Here is a 19,413-nt window from a genome sequence, read left to right as displayed (position 1 = left end):
AAAAAAAAAAAAAAAAAAAAAGTCTAACTTGCAGAGTTTATTCCCATGTTTTCTATCAAGTTCATGTATCAAAAAGTGTTATTCACCAATAGAAAGTCCTATTAGCCATGCTTCCACACAAAATACCATTATTGCTGCTTCTTAAGTAATTGCATGATGAAAATCAGACCACTGACTTTATCTGGTTCAAGGTATTTGCCAGTCTTCTTGATTGGGATATAATTCAACAGTATTTTACACAAGTCAGAAACCTTTTTGCCATGTGTCTGCTTAAAAATCTGAAGGTTGTTATTAAACTTTCTGAATGTTGTTATTGAAGGGACATATTCTCAGCACCTTGGAAGCAGCTGTGTGGGAAAAAGGGGGGAAAAAGACAACAGTGTATCTGATTTCAGCTAAACAAGGTTGTAAAATAAATTATCTATTTCCTCTCACAGAACTGGAATAAACAACGCTACAAGGCTCCCAGTAATCATTTTAAATGTAATTTTAGGATTAGATTTTAATGGTAATCTGACATATTACATTTGCATTCACTATTCAGTGCATTGATTTACTCACCTGGATGCTACAATAATCAAGAGAGGAATTGAAGATTAGTCACCATACGTCACAGATTTACATTTCTATCAACCTGACAGGCCAGATCTTGAAATATACAGTCTCCAGTACTAAAAACACCTATGCATATGTTTAATGTTAAATATATTGTCTTGTTCCATAAACTTCAACACCCCGTGCTTATCTTCCCCATTGACAAGCTATGTTTCTGTGGACTGAGGTTTTAATTCCTACAGTAGAAAATGTATTTATTTCTTGTTACATACTTATCCACAGTTACTTCAAAGTATATTACATCCTTCTCATTAGCAAACTCCAAAAATAATGAAAATATTTTCTAAATTCAACTAGAGGTTAAGACACAATAGGTATACCCCCACATCTTTCATTCTCCTCAGCAGTTCCCCACAAAAACTCAAACATACCGTTTGTATTTTCAAACCCATTTTTATCTCATTGTATTGATATATATCAATTTGTTTCAGCATGCTTTTGTTATCACGCAGTGACTGTCCCTCCAATATTATTTTACCATGACATGACTTGTTGCTACTTCTCTTCTTCCTTTTGGAAACCCAAAGCTGCCTTTCTGCTCTCTTTTTTCTTAACATCTTAGTAGTTCAGTTTCTCTAAACATGTTATTCCTCAGACACAGCCTTTCCCGAGACTGAGCACTTTGCCAGACATAATTTTTCAATCACAAAACTCTCCATTGAGAGTCCTCCTATACAAAATCCCCAGTAAGATTGTGGCCATCTACTTCCCTGCAAACAAAATAAATTCCAAAACATTAGTGGAACAATCATAGTGATGTCATTGTGTTACTAAGTCATGATTCTGGGCTATCAGAGAGAATATTATACGTGGTTTGGGGAAGCTGGGGAAAGATGTAGAGCTGCCACTTCTTCCATCTATGACACATTATTTCATCAGGCTAGTCAACCATCTAAAGACTTTATCCAAGCTTGTACACTGTGAATAAGCAGGGAGGAAGTATAAGGATCTCAGGCAATCAGCTGCACCACAGCAGAGCATCATTTCATGCACAGCTACAAGTAAGAATAATCTCAAATCTTACATACTGACAGTCCCCACTTTCATAAATTAAAATATCCTCTATTGACAGGGGCAGGAGGAGGGAAAAGTAAGCAGCATACACAATTTTCTGTCTCAGGAGAGGAACATCACAGAATCCCACAACATAGAAGCCCATCAAATTAATGCATCCCTACCAGCACTAATTATAGGTGCACTGTTTGAAACTACGGAGCCTCTTGCTTAACGCAGTACTACAATGACTTATTTATCAACTGGATGGTTTTGTCAGGTTCATTTAATCAGGAAGAAAAATCTCTACAGAAATAAACAAAATCACACTCAGAAATGAGTAAACGTATTTTAGCTTCCAGTTGGAGATGCATAAAGATTTTTATAATCTTCTGATGTCAAAACATACATCCATTCAAGCCTTCTTAGCAGCAAGACACAAAAACTAGCAGAACTTTCTATCAGCTTCCCCAAAATTATTTGCTCAGCTGTCAGTGGCCATCCAGGCACCCCTTGAATGTCAGCAGTGGAGAAGGTGGAACTGCACAGCCTCTCCCCGTTATGTTATTAAAGACAGAGAATATAACACATAATCCCACTGCAGGGATAAGACAGACAGGGGGATGATGCAACTGCTCAGGTAAAACAAATATGTTCTGGTGTAAGCAAGCTCTGCAGCACCCACAAGCAGCACCAAAGCTGATCTGTCAGCATCTCCCCAGAGAGATCAATATTTTTGTTCAACATTTTTCTAGGTTTACTTATACCCTATATTTATCTGTGAGCTGAAAGAGAGACCATTAAGCCAAATGTCAAATTTATAAATATTATTCTCTTCTGCTCTCAAATGTCAATTTGGAAAAAGAAATACACACATACTCAGACAGATTTATTTCACTGAGAGAAGGGTGAACTTCCAGACTGTCTGCAGCCCAGTGTGAGCAAAGGTCCTCAGGAAACAAGGGGAGCTTGGTGTGTCAGAGCACTGTGTTTTACAGCTCTCGCTCACGGTTACATCAAGCTTCTCTGCTCTGTTTGATGAAAGCAGTAAAACAATGCGAGTACTTAAAAGATTTACTTATGATTTTAACCTGTTATCTGAATCATCCTGGGATTTCTTGGAAATGATGACTAGATGCTGAAGGATAAATGTAACCTAGGATCCCCTTGTGGGAGTTCTCATCTCACGGTACAGTTTAATGAAGATCCCAGTACCAAATCCTAAGATTTTAACTGAAGGCAAGGAGACTTATTTTTATACATTACATAGACTCGGCTTCAGAAGCTGTCAGTTTGCATACAGGCAGTAAAAAGCCCCTTGGCTAAATACAGGCATCGAATAAAGTGTCAGTTAACAGTAATTTCACCCCGCAAGTGTTCTTGCCCATACAACTTAATGAAGAAAGATTGTTTTACGATAAGAGCAATGAAAAGGAGGAAAGAAAGAAAAAGGAGAAAAGAAAAAGACCTACAAAGAAATGACAGTGTTGCAAAGAACCCAAACAGCCAATTACGCTTTGATCATGGCTTGAATTTCAAGTGTTACTGTCATCATTATTTTCCACTGCACCACTTCTTTCCCTGATTATTCGGTATCTATGATGTATGTTGGATATACAGCAAAAACAAAGCATGGTATAGGCAGAAGCACTAGCTTATCTTTCAGCCATAATAAAGCCTCTCTCTCAAACATTATTGAGATGCCTGTCAACAAAGCAAATCTGAGCACTGAGTGGAAATGAGGCATAACATTTAATTCCTTCAATCAGCATTTTCCTGTTTGCCAGGAGCACCTCTCCTGGGTGGGCTGACAAGGTGCAAGCTAATTTAAAGATCCAGGAGAAGTCAAACTGCATCCGGATAGCACTGCTCCCACGTTAATTAAGAGGAGACTGAAAAGTAAAGTTCACTCAAAAATGGTACTGAGGGAAAAGATAACTCAAGGAAACATTGACTGTTAGGAAGCGCAGACAACAAAGTGATCATCAGACCTTCTTATCAGTAAAATTATAGTTTTCAGATTAAAGATTTAAGAAGTGTTATATCAAACATACAGACAAGGTTACTTCATATTTTGCTGGGAGTGTCTGATTAAAAATTGTACTAATTGCCGTTTTCACATTAATTTCCATTCAGAGCTTTCAGAGCTACACTGGAACACCAGACACGAAGCTCTAACACCAGAGGGAAGAAAGCAGATGACAAGGTCTGGACTGACCTGGCTCTCCAAAACAAGAAGCCTTCCCTGTTTGGAGGGGACTCTCTGCAAGTCAGTTCTTTGTCTCTGTACTAACACTTGCAAGATGAAGCAGCTCCCTCACAGGTCCTCTGGGCACGAGGAGCATTATACAGGGGGAACCCAAAGACTAAGGAGCTGCCCAGCTTTCTAGATGCTGTGCAATACCTTCTGACTGAACTGTCTCACCAAATAGCACTCATGTTACTGCTACTTACACACCGCAGAATTTATCATGTATAATTTCCCTCAATTTTGCCTGTCATTTATATTGTGATAGCCATTTATACCAGAAATCTTAAAGTCCTAAAACAAAGCTACAGAAAAATGGCAAAGACTACAGAAAAGAACCAGTTGGCATTTTGCATCCATAACCTTCTCCTCTCCCCTTGAGCAGGGTGCAGCCCTGCGCTGGGCTTCAATTCAGGCAGGCAAGCACCCAGAAAACGAAGGTAGCCCCATAGGACATTCATATGATCAGGCTGAGGTACTCTCCTCCTACTGAAGTGTGGGGCTATCTTTTATGACACTTGTGGTACTGTTGTATATGCTGCCTAACAACCTGATATGATTTTGTTTCTTTTCTAAATAAATTTTCTATTATTTTCAAACTTTTTAAATCCAAAGTTAACTAGTTTTGTAATGTCATTCTGACAGAACAACTCTCAAGAACCTCAGCAGGTACAACCAAAGTTCAATCACAGGATAAAGATGATAACAGGTTTTAAGTAAATTGAAGCTCCACTTAAAAGTTTTCAGAGTAGAATCACTGTTAGTAAAGCTTTAAAATAATACCGGTATCTCACTTCAAAATTAAATAGTGAATCACTGCATACATAAAAGAAATCAAACACTTCCATATTATTTTTTCTTGGAAGTATATTTATTTACTTTAGCTAGTTAAAATAAAGACTGATTTTCTTACTCTCTCACCCCTTCCCACAAGTGTTCAAAGGTGTTTGTCATGTTTCACCATTTACCCAGAACAGCAGGGTGTTCCTCAGCAGTCTGCTCCTTTCAGATCCCTTACGTCTGCTGGAGAGACGACTGTCTCCCTTCAAAAAATTCAGTAGTTGGTAAAAATCAGATCTTACACTGACCCCTTCTCCAGAGTGTGGGTTCACAGAGCATCCAATCTTATTTAGATCCTGATTTCCTTGACACAAGCCTGCTGCTTCGCATTCTCAAACTGATGTATTTCTTTCGCATCTTACCTCCATAACACCAAACAGCTTAACAGTAAAGCAAAAATACCCACACATTTAGTAACACGTAAGCTTTGGGTAAAGGATTAGGAACAGCACAGGTTAAGAAGTAAAAAAAAAAAAAAAAAGTACAAAAAAATTTGATCTGTTGAGGGATATGTGCACTACTTAGACATCACCAATGACTCTTTTACAGACCAGGCAGCTTGAATACTTAAAACACATTTTTCCTTTGCAGTCCCTTTAGCTCACTATACCCAACAGCTTTTCTTCCATTCTGAGCTGCTTTCCTTTCATGACACTTTTCATAAACTCAGAAACTGAGAGATATGCCTAAATAAGTCGTGCATGTGTTTTTCTAGTAAAATACGGCCTCAGGAAACAGTTACAATATAAAGGCTTCACCTAAAAGACAAAGCTGCATTTTATAATTCATTCTCATATTTGATTGCAAAGGACCTACCTGAACATGTCTCCTAAGCCCTTCAGCATTCCTTTCTTTGCCTTAATTTTATCCTTCTCTTTATCTCGATCTTTCTTCTTTTCTTTTCCAGCCTTTTTTCTGTCACCTTTATCTTGGCTTCCATTCATCTGTCTCTCCAACGAGTGGGATGGCTGGTCACTTGCTGTAGACACAGATTCTCTACCAGATCTTGAGCTTTCCTCTGTGTCTTCCTCCACTGAAAGTACAAATTAAGAAACATCAATGGGATAACAACAAAAAATAAAGGCAGTTTTTTGGCATATTACATAATTTATTTGCAAGCAGGTTATATGGACAAAAATAAAATAATCCCATTCTTTTCCAAAATCAGTATCTGATGATTTGGGTTTCTCCTGGAATGCCCCTGTGTGCTATTACATGCAATCTTAAAGACAAGGAATTCACCTCTGCAGAACACTCTGAAAATTTGATTCGTGCTTTGTGGGTATTCTGAATAATATATAGATTAATAGGGAGGATTATTAAAGTGATGTAAATTGGACTCTTTTGTTTCACCATCTAAATCAGTTGAAGAAAGCTTCAGAAATGTCTGCAAGAAACAGCAGTGCAGCATACCCTGTCAGGAAATTCTTAGTAATACTCCCATAAAAATATGAAAGTCATTAAGGACTGTTAACCCTCAATAGAAGCCTTAATAGACTTTTTCTTCTGCTACAAATACTATAATGGTTTTCTTGCACTACTTCATTTCCTGGAGAAGTATAAAGCATGTCATGCATCATGGCTTTTGTTCTTCCATAGCAGTAGTACTGCTTGTGATGGAGCAGCTTGGAAGGCTCAGGTGGGGAGATTCCACCAAGCGCAACAAGCAAAACCTTTTAAGAGCCCCTAACGTGATTCTTCTCTGTTTCTAATCCAAGAACAAGACCCAGAGAATCCTAGAGTATACCCAAGGTCAAATTTAAACAGACTACATGTATTGCAGAAAGCCTGAAACAGAAATGACCAAAAGAAACAATCCAATCAGAAATTGAAAACTCCCCCAGTAGTTTAGCAAGAAAGAAATAAAACATGTCAAGCACAGGAGTTAGAATACTGCAGCCTTTCTGACTTAGCTTAGAGTCAAGCTGTGATCACCCAGGAGCTTTAAAATGTTCTATCATCACCTTAAAAGCAGGACTACACCATCTTCCAACAGACAGCATAAAGCAGCAATTAGAATCACAGGTGCATACTTTGTAGTGTTTCCTGTAGCTCTAAGAGGCTCCAAACAACTTTTGGCAGTAGAGGTTGGAAAATAAAGTTTTGCTTTATTTTTTTCAAGTATAGGGTATTGGAAATAAACTTTTTTTTTTTTTTTTTTTTAATAGCCAAAAGGATTTGGAAATTGCCATGACATAGAGGGAAAAAAAAAAAAAATCACTTTTTAATTTAGCATATGTTTACATATTACTATTACTCCTACTAGTACTATTATTTGTAGACCTCAGCGACTCCTCTACAGCCAATGAATGTGTGATTTTTAAGAAATTTGTCATACATAGAGTACTGTAGAATATAAATTTGTTTTTCTTAGTCATCTTTCATATTCACCTTACCAGTAATTCACTGAACCTGAAAAGTCTACAAATCACTAGCTGAAAGCCACTCAATATTCTATCTTCTCTCTCTCAGATACTCACCCAGAAAATAGTGTTTATACTCTAATATTATAATACACAGACCTGTCCAATAGACTTAATACTTGCTCAGTGAGTATCCCAAGATTTCTATAAATATTCTCCAACCCTGGAAGATCACATAAATATATTTCAAGAAAAACATACCATATCAGATAAATATCAACATTAATAACTGTTTTTGAATCTCAGCTCTGAATTCCATACTCTGAATTACAAATCACCAGCAAGGGGAAAAAGAAAAAGAAAAAGAAAACGAAAACGAAAACGAAAACGAAAAAGAAAAAGAAAAAGAAAAAGAAAAAGAAAAAGAAAAAGAAAAAGAAAAAGAAAAAGAAAAAGAAAAAGAAAAAGAAAAAAAATGGTCCCCAAAATTCTTATTCATTTATCCTCAGGACTGCTATCAATTAAGTAGATGACACAACTTCTCGATTGTAGGCACTGATTTAATGTTTGGATAATTTTATTTTAGAAAATGAATATGCATTTCCTATACATCTGTGTACTAGCTGTACTTGCATTTTTTTGGTGAAAGTGTTGTTTAGACAAAGTTTGGGATGATATTTAATTATTATTAAGAGTATTGGAAAACCACTTTGGAATAGAGATGCTAATTTTTTGCATGTTAATTTATAGCTACAATCTGTTCCCATTAAACCAAATAGACATTTAAATGATTGTACTTGCAAATGATTATAATTAGTAAAATAAAAAAATTAAAAATTATAAATCTGGCAAATTCTGAAGTCAAATGTTTACTTGGTACTTCATTTCCAGAATTTCTAGAATTTTAAAGATGAACATATTTTGTCCTATGGTTGTTCATATTCATATGACAACACGTTATTTTACTCCTAAATATGTATTAAGTGTATTGTGCTATGCTGAGTTGCTGAACAACTTGTCATAACAATGCCTCGTCTTATTGTTTTGCATATTCTGTGGAAATAATATTGCCTTCTTTCCACAGTTGTGCTACAATAAATATTTGTCTATCACACACATTTTGCTCGCAGTTAATTCCATAGCTTAGAACAAGTCATGTGAACTACATGTAGGACGCCTGTTCTCTCAAAATAAACACTGGTGACTCTACTGGAGTAAATAGATTTCCAGTTTTCTTAAAAAGGCATGTCATGAAGAAACTTGTTTCACTTTTATGCAGAACAGTCATTCTGCAATTAACATACACCTAATTACTAGTGTTTAGAACAAATGCAAAGGCTGCTCAATTAAAAATTCAAGCCCAGGCTACAAATGAAACTTCTAATTTCTGCTAAGTTGAAGTAATGACATTAGGTTGCCACAAGACGCAGAATGCATTTGCTTTGGTGCTGTTATTTCCTTTCTTCTTTTCCTGCAAACTCCTATTCCCCCCTCCTCCCTATGCAGGATGCTGAAGCCAAAAAAAAAAATTGGAGTATACTTTAAACATCAATTAAAGCTGAAAACTAGGGTCATTTCATGAACCACACTGTACTGAAGAGATCTACACAAACAGGTATTATGAAGCTATCCTCCTAATTAGGCCATAAAATGGAAAAGATGCACATGAGGAATCAAAGCTACTTAATGTGAAGCTATTTTGCCACTAAGCTTCCAGGCCTCTTATTGTGATATTTAATACAGCCGTAGATTCTAGCAATTAAGATTCAGCAAAAGATTAGAAAGCTTTGCCGATCTCTCCCAATCCAAATGCCCTGTTCTCATTCAAGTCACTAAAGATAAACATTTTGCTTTCAGTCAGCTATTTCGAGTATTAAGGAGGAAAAAAGAAGAGAAAAAAAAAAAAAAAAGAGAATCAGGCAAAAATGATCTGTAAAAGCTAAACACCCACACCTTTCCACAAATATTACTTCTTTACAGAGATTAAAATTCATACCCATCTTCTCAAATACTTCTTAAAATGTTGTCCTGGAACTGGACACAGTGATCTGATTTTCATCCTGCATCTAGTAATTTAATAACATCTTTTTCCAAGGACAGCAAATACATTCATAGGAGAGTTAGCCCCTCTGCTACATATGCTACCTGTATTTATATGGCTTTCTTATATTGGGTGATGACATGTTAAGAATTATTCTATAAAATGTACTGCAATGCTGTTATTTGCTGCTCCAAAGAGGGTCAATGTCTGGAAGAAAAAAGCACTCAGCACTGAAACATTTGGAGAAATACTTGGGAAAAATATCAAGTAAAGCAAATGAATCCAACCTCAAGGGCATCAGCAAATTGACCACCAACATGTTTGCCTGGGTTTTATAATGCCAGAAAGCCACATTTTAATTTCAAACAATTACGGAATAATTAAATGCAATTTAAAAAAAAAACAAAACAAACAAACAAACAAAAAAAAAACTTATGCCATGTCATTATGGCAGCAGTGAGACATTAGCCACATTAGTACTAGATTGTTAAATCAACTTCTATGTATTCAAAGGTGTCCAGGCTTTTTCCAGCTGAAGACATCACTTGGCAAATTCTCTGGAATCTGAAGCCACATATAATTTACACAAAGTGGAGGAGACTGCACAAACACAGAAATGTTCTGAAAAAGACAGACCTCAGTACTGTAGACCTAGTATTTTGAGCTGATCCCAGGCCCCACATGGCTGGGGCAGCTCTTAAGCTCCACGTTCACCATCAGAAGCAAAAACCTAGAGAGCCTTCTGTGCCATTCCTGGGAATGAGCTGTGTCCAGCCAACATCCTGCATTTGCTTTACAACTTGTCTGCTTCTATTACCCTGGCAGTCCAAGTTTCTGGATTACTATTTAGATGTTTTATTGTAATATATGGAAGCTATTAAAACGCATGCAACTTCAACAGAATGTGCGGTACTATTCATATACCTAGGTCACACTTTGTCCAGCCCTTCTGTACCATATGGGATTTGAGAACAACCTCACTCTGGCTCTCCCAAGATGGCTCTTGGTCCATCAATGCCAGAATTCTTCATCCACGAGGAAATGAGGACAAAGACTCACCCCATGGCATTTCACTTTCAGCCAGACGGTTTTGTCTGGTTTCCACTACTCCCATGCAAAGGATACAAAGGCCATCAGACAGTTCCTTTCCACTCTATGCATTGTATCCATAAGCTCAAAACCTCTTGCAGTAATCTCATAAACCTATACTCACCTAGAAAGTCTTTCTTGATAAGTTTTGCTGTCATGTGTAACTTCTGGATAAGCCCTAGATATTTAATGCCTCAAAACAGGATATTACTCAGTTGGCTCACAACAAACAAGACCCTTTAGAAAAATGCTGTCTTGTGTCCCAGAAGACCACAGGCATGAAGTTTGGGATAATGATCATGATCACTACGCATTTTCTCATACCTGTTCTTCTACTGGCCAGGAATAGATTGACAGCCAACAGCACCAGACCAGCATTTAGCCTCACTGCTGCGTGAAATTGCTAGGTGCTGTGAGAGGGAAGCAGAATTCTGTCCATAACTACCTTTGAGAAAAGTGACTGGCAAAATGACCTCCCTTTCAGTCTCAGAACACTTTTAGAAACAGACATATTAAAAGAAAAACAACAGAAGAGTTTTAAAAAATAAAAGAGTGACTACACAAGTAGCTTACAACAGAACATTATAGAATGACACTTCTGAGAAAGATTTTCTGAAAGTAAAAAAATTTTAAAAAGAGAGTGAAAAATCTCTTTTCAAGCTTTTTCTGTTAGTATTCAGGCTAAATATTTTACCATTTCAGCTTTCCAAATATCTTATTCATTCATAAACTACTAACTAGCTGCAGGTAGACTGAAAAAAAAAAAAAAAAAAAAGCTGGTGGTGTGTGACAAGTCGAAACTAGTACAACATGAAGGTTAAAAATCCAATAATTTTAATACAACCCCTGATTGAGGTAATTTACCATTCACACTATTTTCATTCAATATGAGTTGTCATTTTACCAGCCCATTCTTACATAGTTCAATAATGATAAGGTTAGCTTTGAAGTGATTCTTTTATGTTAATGACATTCTCCACATGTTGGGTCATACTTCGGGTTAAAGAACTGAAAATGTAAATGAATGCCCATTAGGGTGGGTAATAGCTGATCATTAACTTTATATTTTATTAGATCTGCCAGCCTTACTCATTCTAATTAAAGGACAGTGATTTCTTTTTTTTCCCCCAGACACTACAAATGTACCCTTTCTAAGTTAGATGCACATATTTTTGTAACATGAATTCAGTGTTTTTTTTTCTTTCTGCGTAAAATGTTTCTAATTTACATCAGTAAATTAATTAGCTGTCTTAGAGAAAATTTTCATAGTAAGTAATTTAAGTAAACATAATCCTAATAATCTTATTTCCTTGTTTTAGGAAGGAAGGAAGCTGCAGAGTGTTGCAATCTGCTAATGCATATGAAGGGCAAAAGCCTGAACAAAGCCATGAAGAGAAGTTAGTTCTATTCTTTTAAAACCCTAGGATAATCTTCTATCACTTTTAATCACCTTCTAAAGGATTAACTTATATTGTTAACATTCTTTATGTATAACAATAGTTTACTTACGAGTTTCCATGCCTTCATCATCATCATCTGCTACAGGTTTATCATACGATTTGTCTATGGCAGCTCTGAAGCTTTCATTGCAGCCTCGTCCTCGAATAATTCGTGGGCGTGGGCGGTGGAAGGGAATATCACCATTCAGAGTCACCTCAGCAACTGCTGTCTGCAGGCTTTCTAATGAGCTGGATTTCTTCAGACCTAATGAAGGCCCCACATCTCTGGTTGGGGAACCTTAGTGATTTAGGGAAGAAAAAAAAAGTAATTAGAATTAGTGTAGAGAACTGCATGCTTGATTATGCATATCCATTGTGAAAGTCTTTGGGGACATGCTTAACATTATTCACATCATCTCTCAATAATCTGTAGGGAATTCTCTGCAGATTTGTTGGTCTCAGAAGTGAATGAGTATGTCAAGTTATAGTCAACGAAACCGACAATGTTAGTAACGTCTGGCTTTTCAAATTCGTGAAAAGATACCAACATCTCTTACTATTATTTTACCAATTTGAATGATAAAGTAATCATGGGGCTTTAAAAACACAGCTCATGAAAACAACAGAGATACATATCTAACTGCATCAGACAAAGCTATTAATTATTTTTTGTTTAGAGATGAAAATTTCATCTGTACTAGCAACTGAGAGCATATTCTGGGCATGAATCCTATTGTGTTTAGAGTAACATTCTTGCAAAGTACCCCAACTTCTGGCTTCAAGGCTTCATGTTGTTCTGGCTTCATGTTGTTTGGTTTTAATTGAGTTTTAAAGACTCGCATCAAAATGCTAACTATTTCATAATGAAATACTTCTGAGAAATATCAGTTGACTTGCTGGGATTTTGTGAATTTGTTTTAAAAAAAAAAAATCTGTGGAAAGGACCCAATTAGCCAGGCAATACCAGCTACCCAGCTGGAAAAGAAACACATTCCTGGCAGTGACCAGGTTGGTGCTTGGGCAGCCCTACAGCTGGGGCTGAGGGCAGCTCTTATCACTGCTGCACGCTCAGAGGAGGGCCAAGAAAGCCCTAGCCAGTGTTCTGCAAAACTTCTTCCCCATCCAGACTTTTCTTGGCTTTGTGGACTAAATGTCTAGCTTCTGTTTTTAGATACACACACTCACAGTGCTGACAATTGCACAGTTGGATCTCACAGTTAAAATGGAGAGAGATCTATCAGGCAATAAACTGATAAATAAAATTTTTCTGTGTTTATTTAGAGTGATTTTGTTCAGAAGTGAAGAATAGTCCTGGCCACCTCTTCTATAGGATTTGTGGCTTGAGAGATAGAAGAGGCATGATCATCCCAGACAGATTTCCTGAAGTTATGAGATCAGAGCCCTCACACAGAATATAGAAAATCTCCTATTTTCTTGACCTGAAGGGAGCTGAGCAGAGAAGGGTGCTGTGGCACCACAGCAGTCCCTGGGGGTGGGTAGTTAGTCACCACCCTCATCTTACAGAGGTACAGAAAGATCAAGGGACTTGTTCAAAGCCAGACACCTCCAGGAGACAGAGCCAAGCACTGAACAGGGCCACCAAACCAATAAACAACCTGCTTATAAGCAAGGTCTGGTGTGAATGATGCAAAAAACGAGTTATCCTTTTAAAGTATTTATATCAGAATAATATAAAGCTCTGGAATTGATTCCTGTTATGGCAGATGTTAGGAGGGAGGAGAGACAGTATCTGTCACACTTCTGTGACACAGTTATGTGAAGTTACATTAAATGGGGAAGGGGGAGGAGGAATAGCACTAATAACAGTTTCTCTCATCAGTCAGTTTTGGGTGGTGCGGGATGGAAGCTGGAAGAGGGGTGCGGGACCTGCAGAAAGGCAGCATGGCAGGTCCTCACATGTTTTTTGCTAGCTTGGTGTTAGGTAGAGCAAGGTGACAAATGCTGTCATTTTCCACTCATCTATTAAGAGTCTGAACATCTAAGTTAAAATAAAATCCCTTAGATCAAATAGATTCAAGAAGCAGCTGTCAAAGAATTCCCTGTAGCTGCCCTACTTTTGAGATGAATTTGTAAACAGAAACAAAACAACAATCCTTTTTCACAGGTCTGGAGAATTGCTGCAGTTTCATTCCCCCAGAGGTCTGGGGTCCTGCTGTTTTCACCCTCAGCTGGAAACAAACACACCCCACCAAATTCAGAATTTTACCTTGATGAACTCGCATCTCACAGAAGAAGCCACCCTCTCGCCCACTGCCCCTGTTTGTGAGGGTCATGAGGATAGCTGGGGGCACAGAGCAGCTGCTGGGGTGAGCAAGAGCAGGCAGCTGGGACAAGGATGTTTGATGGCTTCCCAGCTGTGCAAACAAACTGCAGTCCAGGTTCCCCCAAGATTCGAACATGGCCCGAAGTCTAATGCAAGTATTTTCATAGAACACTATACCAAGTGAAAGAGCTTCAACTTGGGCAATGCCCTAGAAGCTGTCCACTTTCTAACATACGTCACAAATTGCTGGTCCCTCACTAAAGCCTGCAGTACACAAAGATTTTGGTTTTTTGCTTTTTGGGACTGTGTTTTGATAAAAACAATCCACAAGACAGAAAAGAAAAATGAATGCAACATTTTGAAGGGGAAAAAAAAAAAAAGAAGAAGAGAAGAGACAGGACAATCCTATATGAACCAGCTGTTTGACAGATTCAATTTCATATACAAAGGGAAAGGGTATCCTCTTACATGGCAACTTACTGTAAACTCCCTTATTCCAGATTCTGCTTTGCAACCTTCTAAATGAAATGCTCGTATATCTTTTCCTAATTACTGAGTGGCTCTTTTTGTAAACAGTAATTATAAAGCAAGCATTTATATGCCCATTTATGTTCATACAGAACATTAAAAAAAAATCCATTTCCTGCTACCCAATACAGATCTTTGTGAGAACAATATTTATGTAAGTTGTGCTTTCCCAAAGGAAAAGCTAGATGGGATATGACCTAATGTTCCTCCAGTACTGTAAAACTAATAACAGATTACAGAAATGATACGAATATTTATTGAACTTGGGTGGTCATGAACACAAATGTGGACAGGTTGCAGAATTTGAAAGAGGAAAATGTCATTACACAAGCAGTTTAAGCACTGTGATCGTAAAGCTATGTGTATTTCAATACCTTCACCAGCTTCTATGGCCACTTCATAGCAAATTTGCTATTTTCAAAATAAATGGTTAAGCCTCCCTGTAAATTGAGTGAGTTCAGAATTTATTACTAGAATTCACTAGCCAGAAAGTGAGCTGTTTATTCATAATCCATTGAGAAACTGCAAACTTTCTTTAAGATGCATTTTGTTTAAAATTTATGAGTCACATCAAAACCTTGTATTCTAAATACAAAAATGTCAGCATTTTCTTCTAGACTTTACAGTGCTGGTGGTAATCATCAGAAATGTTATCTGCTGAGTTCTATTTTGACAGCAGAATTTGAAACAGAAAAATAAAAAGAAAGAAAAAAAAAACACATCTACCTAAACCATCTTCATATGACTGAGGGATGAAAGGGGTTCTTTTATCATTTTTTAAAATTTGAAGTTAATCAAAATTTTCCATTCCAACAATTTTATTAACAAATAATCCGCCCTTTGAGGTGGATTCAGCCATCTGCAACACAGAAGCACCCCATCCGTAAATCCTACCGCGTGCGCAGCCTCCCTGCACGCTGCTTACACGTCCATCCACGCTGCTCTCCTCTGTGTGCCATACACCCAGATCCACCTCTCACAGGCTCTGTGCCATGCTCACGCCATCCCAAGCCCCTGCCCACCAGGCATGCACCGCCACCCTTGTGTCTCAGCTGGCCAGTCCCTGGGGATAATGCCAAGCCTTGCTCTCCAGACCATGCAGCACCCTCTGCTCATGCACGACCTACGGGCGTTGCATGCATCGGCTCTCATGTGGCACAGGCACCTCAGGGCTTCACCGCACACACAGATCCAATGAGACATCTAATACTCACAGACCACATTAAACCTACGTGATGCTCCCTGCTCCAAGCCCCCTTTTTTTCCCGTGGCACTGACTCTGTTTAACAACTCACGATGCTCCCACCTCTCTAATCTTACGTTAAGTATTTATAAGGTGCCACAAGTCTGCATGGGCGAATTGCAAAGGCAAAAAGTCTGGTGTTAAAGGACGTAGGAGGCTTCCTTTGGTGACTATTTTTAAAAGCTATAAAAGTATTTTTTTAGTGCTATAAAAGCACTTCCCTTTAAATGGTTTTAAATGATGCTTTTGTTTCTTTCTGAAACATTATTTTTACTAACTCTTAGGTTAAATGCTACCAGTGACGTCAAAAACTTCCCTCTATTTGATTAAAGCAGTTTTGCAAAGGCACAAAGTCTACTTTTAAGCACTTTCTTAAAGGACATTAGTCTATTTTTGAATTTACTAACATCTGCTACATTAGATTTGATAAATTCTTCTATTTCTGGTTCAATTCATATGAAAAGAGTAACATTTTTTGCTGGAAGGGGGGCAGGGGAAGACTAGAACAAGTAACTGCATCAAAAGTATTTCAGCTTTGTTTCCATTTAATAAAAGTTTACTTTAAAAGCACCCTGTAAAAATAAATAATTTAAATACATCTTCTGTGTTGGATTTGCTTGTTGGTTTTGCTTGTTTGTTTTGCTGTTGTTTGGCTTGAAAGAGTGTTTTGGCCTTTCCTCACTGTGGACATGGAAAAAAGAAAAAACCAACCTGCTAGCATGCTAGACTCAATAAATGAGCCACGCTCAATTGCTACTGAATATACTTCTAACCTCTAGAATGAACTATAAACACTGCAAGGATTAGGCACTTCAAGTGAACTACAGAAAGAAAAATAATTAAAAATCTATTATAGTTACTAGGGCTGGTGAGTTCTACGCTCTCCTTTTCAGCTAATACTATTAAATCCAACTTTGACTGCAACAGTGTTTGTTTTTATTTTTCTTTAAAGTAAATATATGCTGAATTTGTCTGGCTTCTACAGTTCATCAAATAATAGTTCACCACACATTTGATGTATTTTTTTTCTTGTACCAGATGATTTTTCAGCCAAATTGCAGTAAGTGGTTTGTTTAAAAACCACATCCATCTTCAGTAATGGGAGAAATGCAATGTTTACATACTAAACCTGGTTAAAAGCACACAAAATAAATAAGAAAAAGTATAGTCAAAGGTGTGGTGTGTTTTTTTTTTTCCATTTTTTCCAGCCACTGAGCTTGCTGTGCACAAAATATGTAACTGCTTAGTCCAGATGGTTACGGTCACGCTCGTTCACCCAAGTTGTCTGACGTGTCTCTTTTTGGAATTTAATCCAGGTGTCACACATATAGAAAAACTATACTCTGTTGATACCACCAAAAGCACTTTTAAACCTAAGCATCATATTTTGCTAAAACACAGGATTTACATCATTGTTATCACATCCCATTCCAATAAGCAGGCTAATAATTAAATGAAGAATTATTTACAAGTAATTTGTGTTTGATCTGTAAGTTCTTTTTCTGTGAATAGTGCTCATGGTGAAGGCAGTTCCCAAGCTCTGTTTCTTACCATAACCATTAACACAATTCATACATTCTGATGGCCCTAATCTTTCAAAACATTCAATATTATTTTTTTTATTCATACTCAATTTGTAAGGTTGCAAGTTTATGACCATATTCTACAACATTTTAAGAGCTTGAAGTTTTATCTGTTTTAATAAAAAATATAATGCAGTCAATTGATTAGTTACAGCTTCTCAATGTTCCTACTCATGTTGTAAAGTGTCGTTAAACAGAGATGCAGTTGTGAATTATTAATCATAAATTCTGCGTGGAATGCCCTGCTCCCCAAATCATGCTAAAATAAATAATATTGTCAGGTTTAAAAGGTGAATTGTTCCTAATTAGAGCTAAGTAATGTTATGGTGTCCTCTGGATCTAGCCTAATTAAAACAGCATTCCAAAGGTCAAAAGCTAACTTGTATTAATAAATCATAAAGGCTAATAATTGCAGCTGGTGCATTATTTTAATTACTAATAAAAAATATGCTTTGAAAGCTATTTCTCATTATCATTGTGTGAAGTGTTACAATCTATCGTATGTGGAAAATATTCTATTTACATATTCTTTTGTTCTGTTACACTGCTCTGGTTTCAGTTCCAAAAGCAAATCGAGTTGCACTAATATTCCTCAGTTCAACTCACAACATCTATCTGATGACCACTCAAGGCAAAGACAGCAATTTTGGAATTAAAGGAATTATTTTCAAGCACTGTGTTAGCAGTGTAAGCCAAACATTTGACTCTTCTACATTCCTCTGAGTTTGAAGCGAGGAGAAGATTTTCCAAGATTTCGTTGAAAGGACAAAAATCAAGACAACTGTGAATATTTATGAGTTCAAAGTGTAGAAACAGGTGTCTACCTACAGCCAGATATATATGACCTGCTTGAATATACCACCCTAGATACTTATCTCTATAGAGAATTTTCTTTTTCTCTATGACTTGATTATTCACAATAGAGAGCAGCCATGCAAGTACTGGAATATTCATGTTTTCATGCAATTTGATTGGCAGTTCTGTAATTGTGGTAAGCTGCTTTGACCAAGGTTTCTATAGCAACAGCCTTACTGTCAATTCTTACCTGTTTTCTGGTCATCCATTGTACTGAGCTTAGTCTCGTCAGCTACTGTTAAAAGGTAAATGTATAACGGTTAGCCCAGTTAGTGCCCATGCCCCACATGCATCCAACATTCCTTTTTTTTTTTTTTCTGTATTTTTTTTCAAGTTAGGGGGGCCTTAGCAATGTCATCCTTCATGCATATAAACTGTAACAGTAAGCAAACATTCTGGATAGAAATGGCAGCAAACAAGTAACCTTCATGCAATGTCAGTCGTGTTCACATCACAGGCAGGTACAATATGTTATTTACACGTTAGCACATCGCAACTAGTCAAGACAAGTCAATGCCACCAACCTTACTGTCCTCTGAAGAAGTTGGTGAATTAGGGATTGCAGGTAAGATACTGACAATTATTGTAAAGGAGCAAATCTGATTATATTTTATTATTCTGAGTATGGATTTTTGTGTTTAAGCAATTAAAACTCACTGTTTAAGGTTACTAGATTCCGTACTTCAGAATCTAAATTCAATACAGAAAAATAGATGGGCTGGTTAGCATTTGCTTCCTCTCAGTTGTTTTACCAGTTAAAATGATCACAGTTGATGGCCTGTCTCAGTTGCTCCTAATTTCAGGGCTTCTGATATAAATATAAAACTTAGGTCTCAACCAGAAGTCAGACTACCTTGATTTTCTAATTCTGAACGATTTCTACAAAAAAAAAAAAACACTTTGCATCTTTAATATCTTAATCAAAATCCACCTATAAAATAAAAGCTACTAAGGGTCTTTAAGGCTAATTGAATTATAATCATGAACTGAGAATAATTCTATGCACCCATAACCACAGCATGGTACATTTTTACACAGTTTTTCTACATGGATTTTTAAATGCACTTTTCACCTCTATTTTAATGAATATATTCAATATTTACATATAGCTGTATATCCAGAGGGTTCTGATATTTAAATGTATGGACATTTACAAGTGGTAAGAACAATACACAGGCCACTTGGACATTCATGTTAAGAATACTTTACTTCACACCAGTAGACCTTATGCACAGTATTACTGCACATAAATAATGTGTTTGAAATTAGAAAATCTATATACTTACAACATG

The 19,413-nt window shown here is 37.0% G+C and overlaps 1 protein-coding gene across 21 annotated transcripts in view; it reads right to left on the bottom strand.

Moving 5' to 3' along the window:
- Window positions 1-19,413, bottom strand: part of PARD3 (par-3 family cell polarity regulator) — a 445,611-nt gene that overhangs the window by 136,665 nt on the left and 289,533 nt on the right. For 10 of the 21 annotated variants that reach the window (XM_032183225.1, XM_032183242.1, XM_032183236.1 and 7 more), the window contains 4 exons: window positions 18,779-18,811; window positions 18,312-18,356; window positions 11,699-11,926; window positions 5,513-5,729 (listed from right to left, as the gene is read on the bottom strand). In XM_032183225.1, the coding sequence (XP_032039116.1) occupies window positions 5,513-5,729; window positions 11,699-11,926; window positions 18,312-18,356; window positions 18,779-18,811 (523 nt within the window). The remainder of the gene's footprint in view (window positions 1-5,512; window positions 5,730-11,698; window positions 11,927-18,311; window positions 18,357-18,778; window positions 18,812-19,413) is intronic. The other 11 variants (XM_032183227.1, XM_032183239.1, XM_032183228.1 and 8 more) reach the window with 2 other exon arrangements.

Source organism: Aythya fuligula, chromosome 2 (assembly GCF_009819795.1).
Source record: "Aythya fuligula isolate bAytFul2 chromosome 2, bAytFul2.pri, whole genome shotgun sequence".
Lineage (NCBI taxonomy): Eukaryota > Metazoa > Chordata > Aves > Anseriformes > Anatidae > Aythya > Aythya fuligula.
Note: the sequence above shows the minus strand (reverse complement) of the source record. Positions and strands in the feature narration are given on the sequence as shown.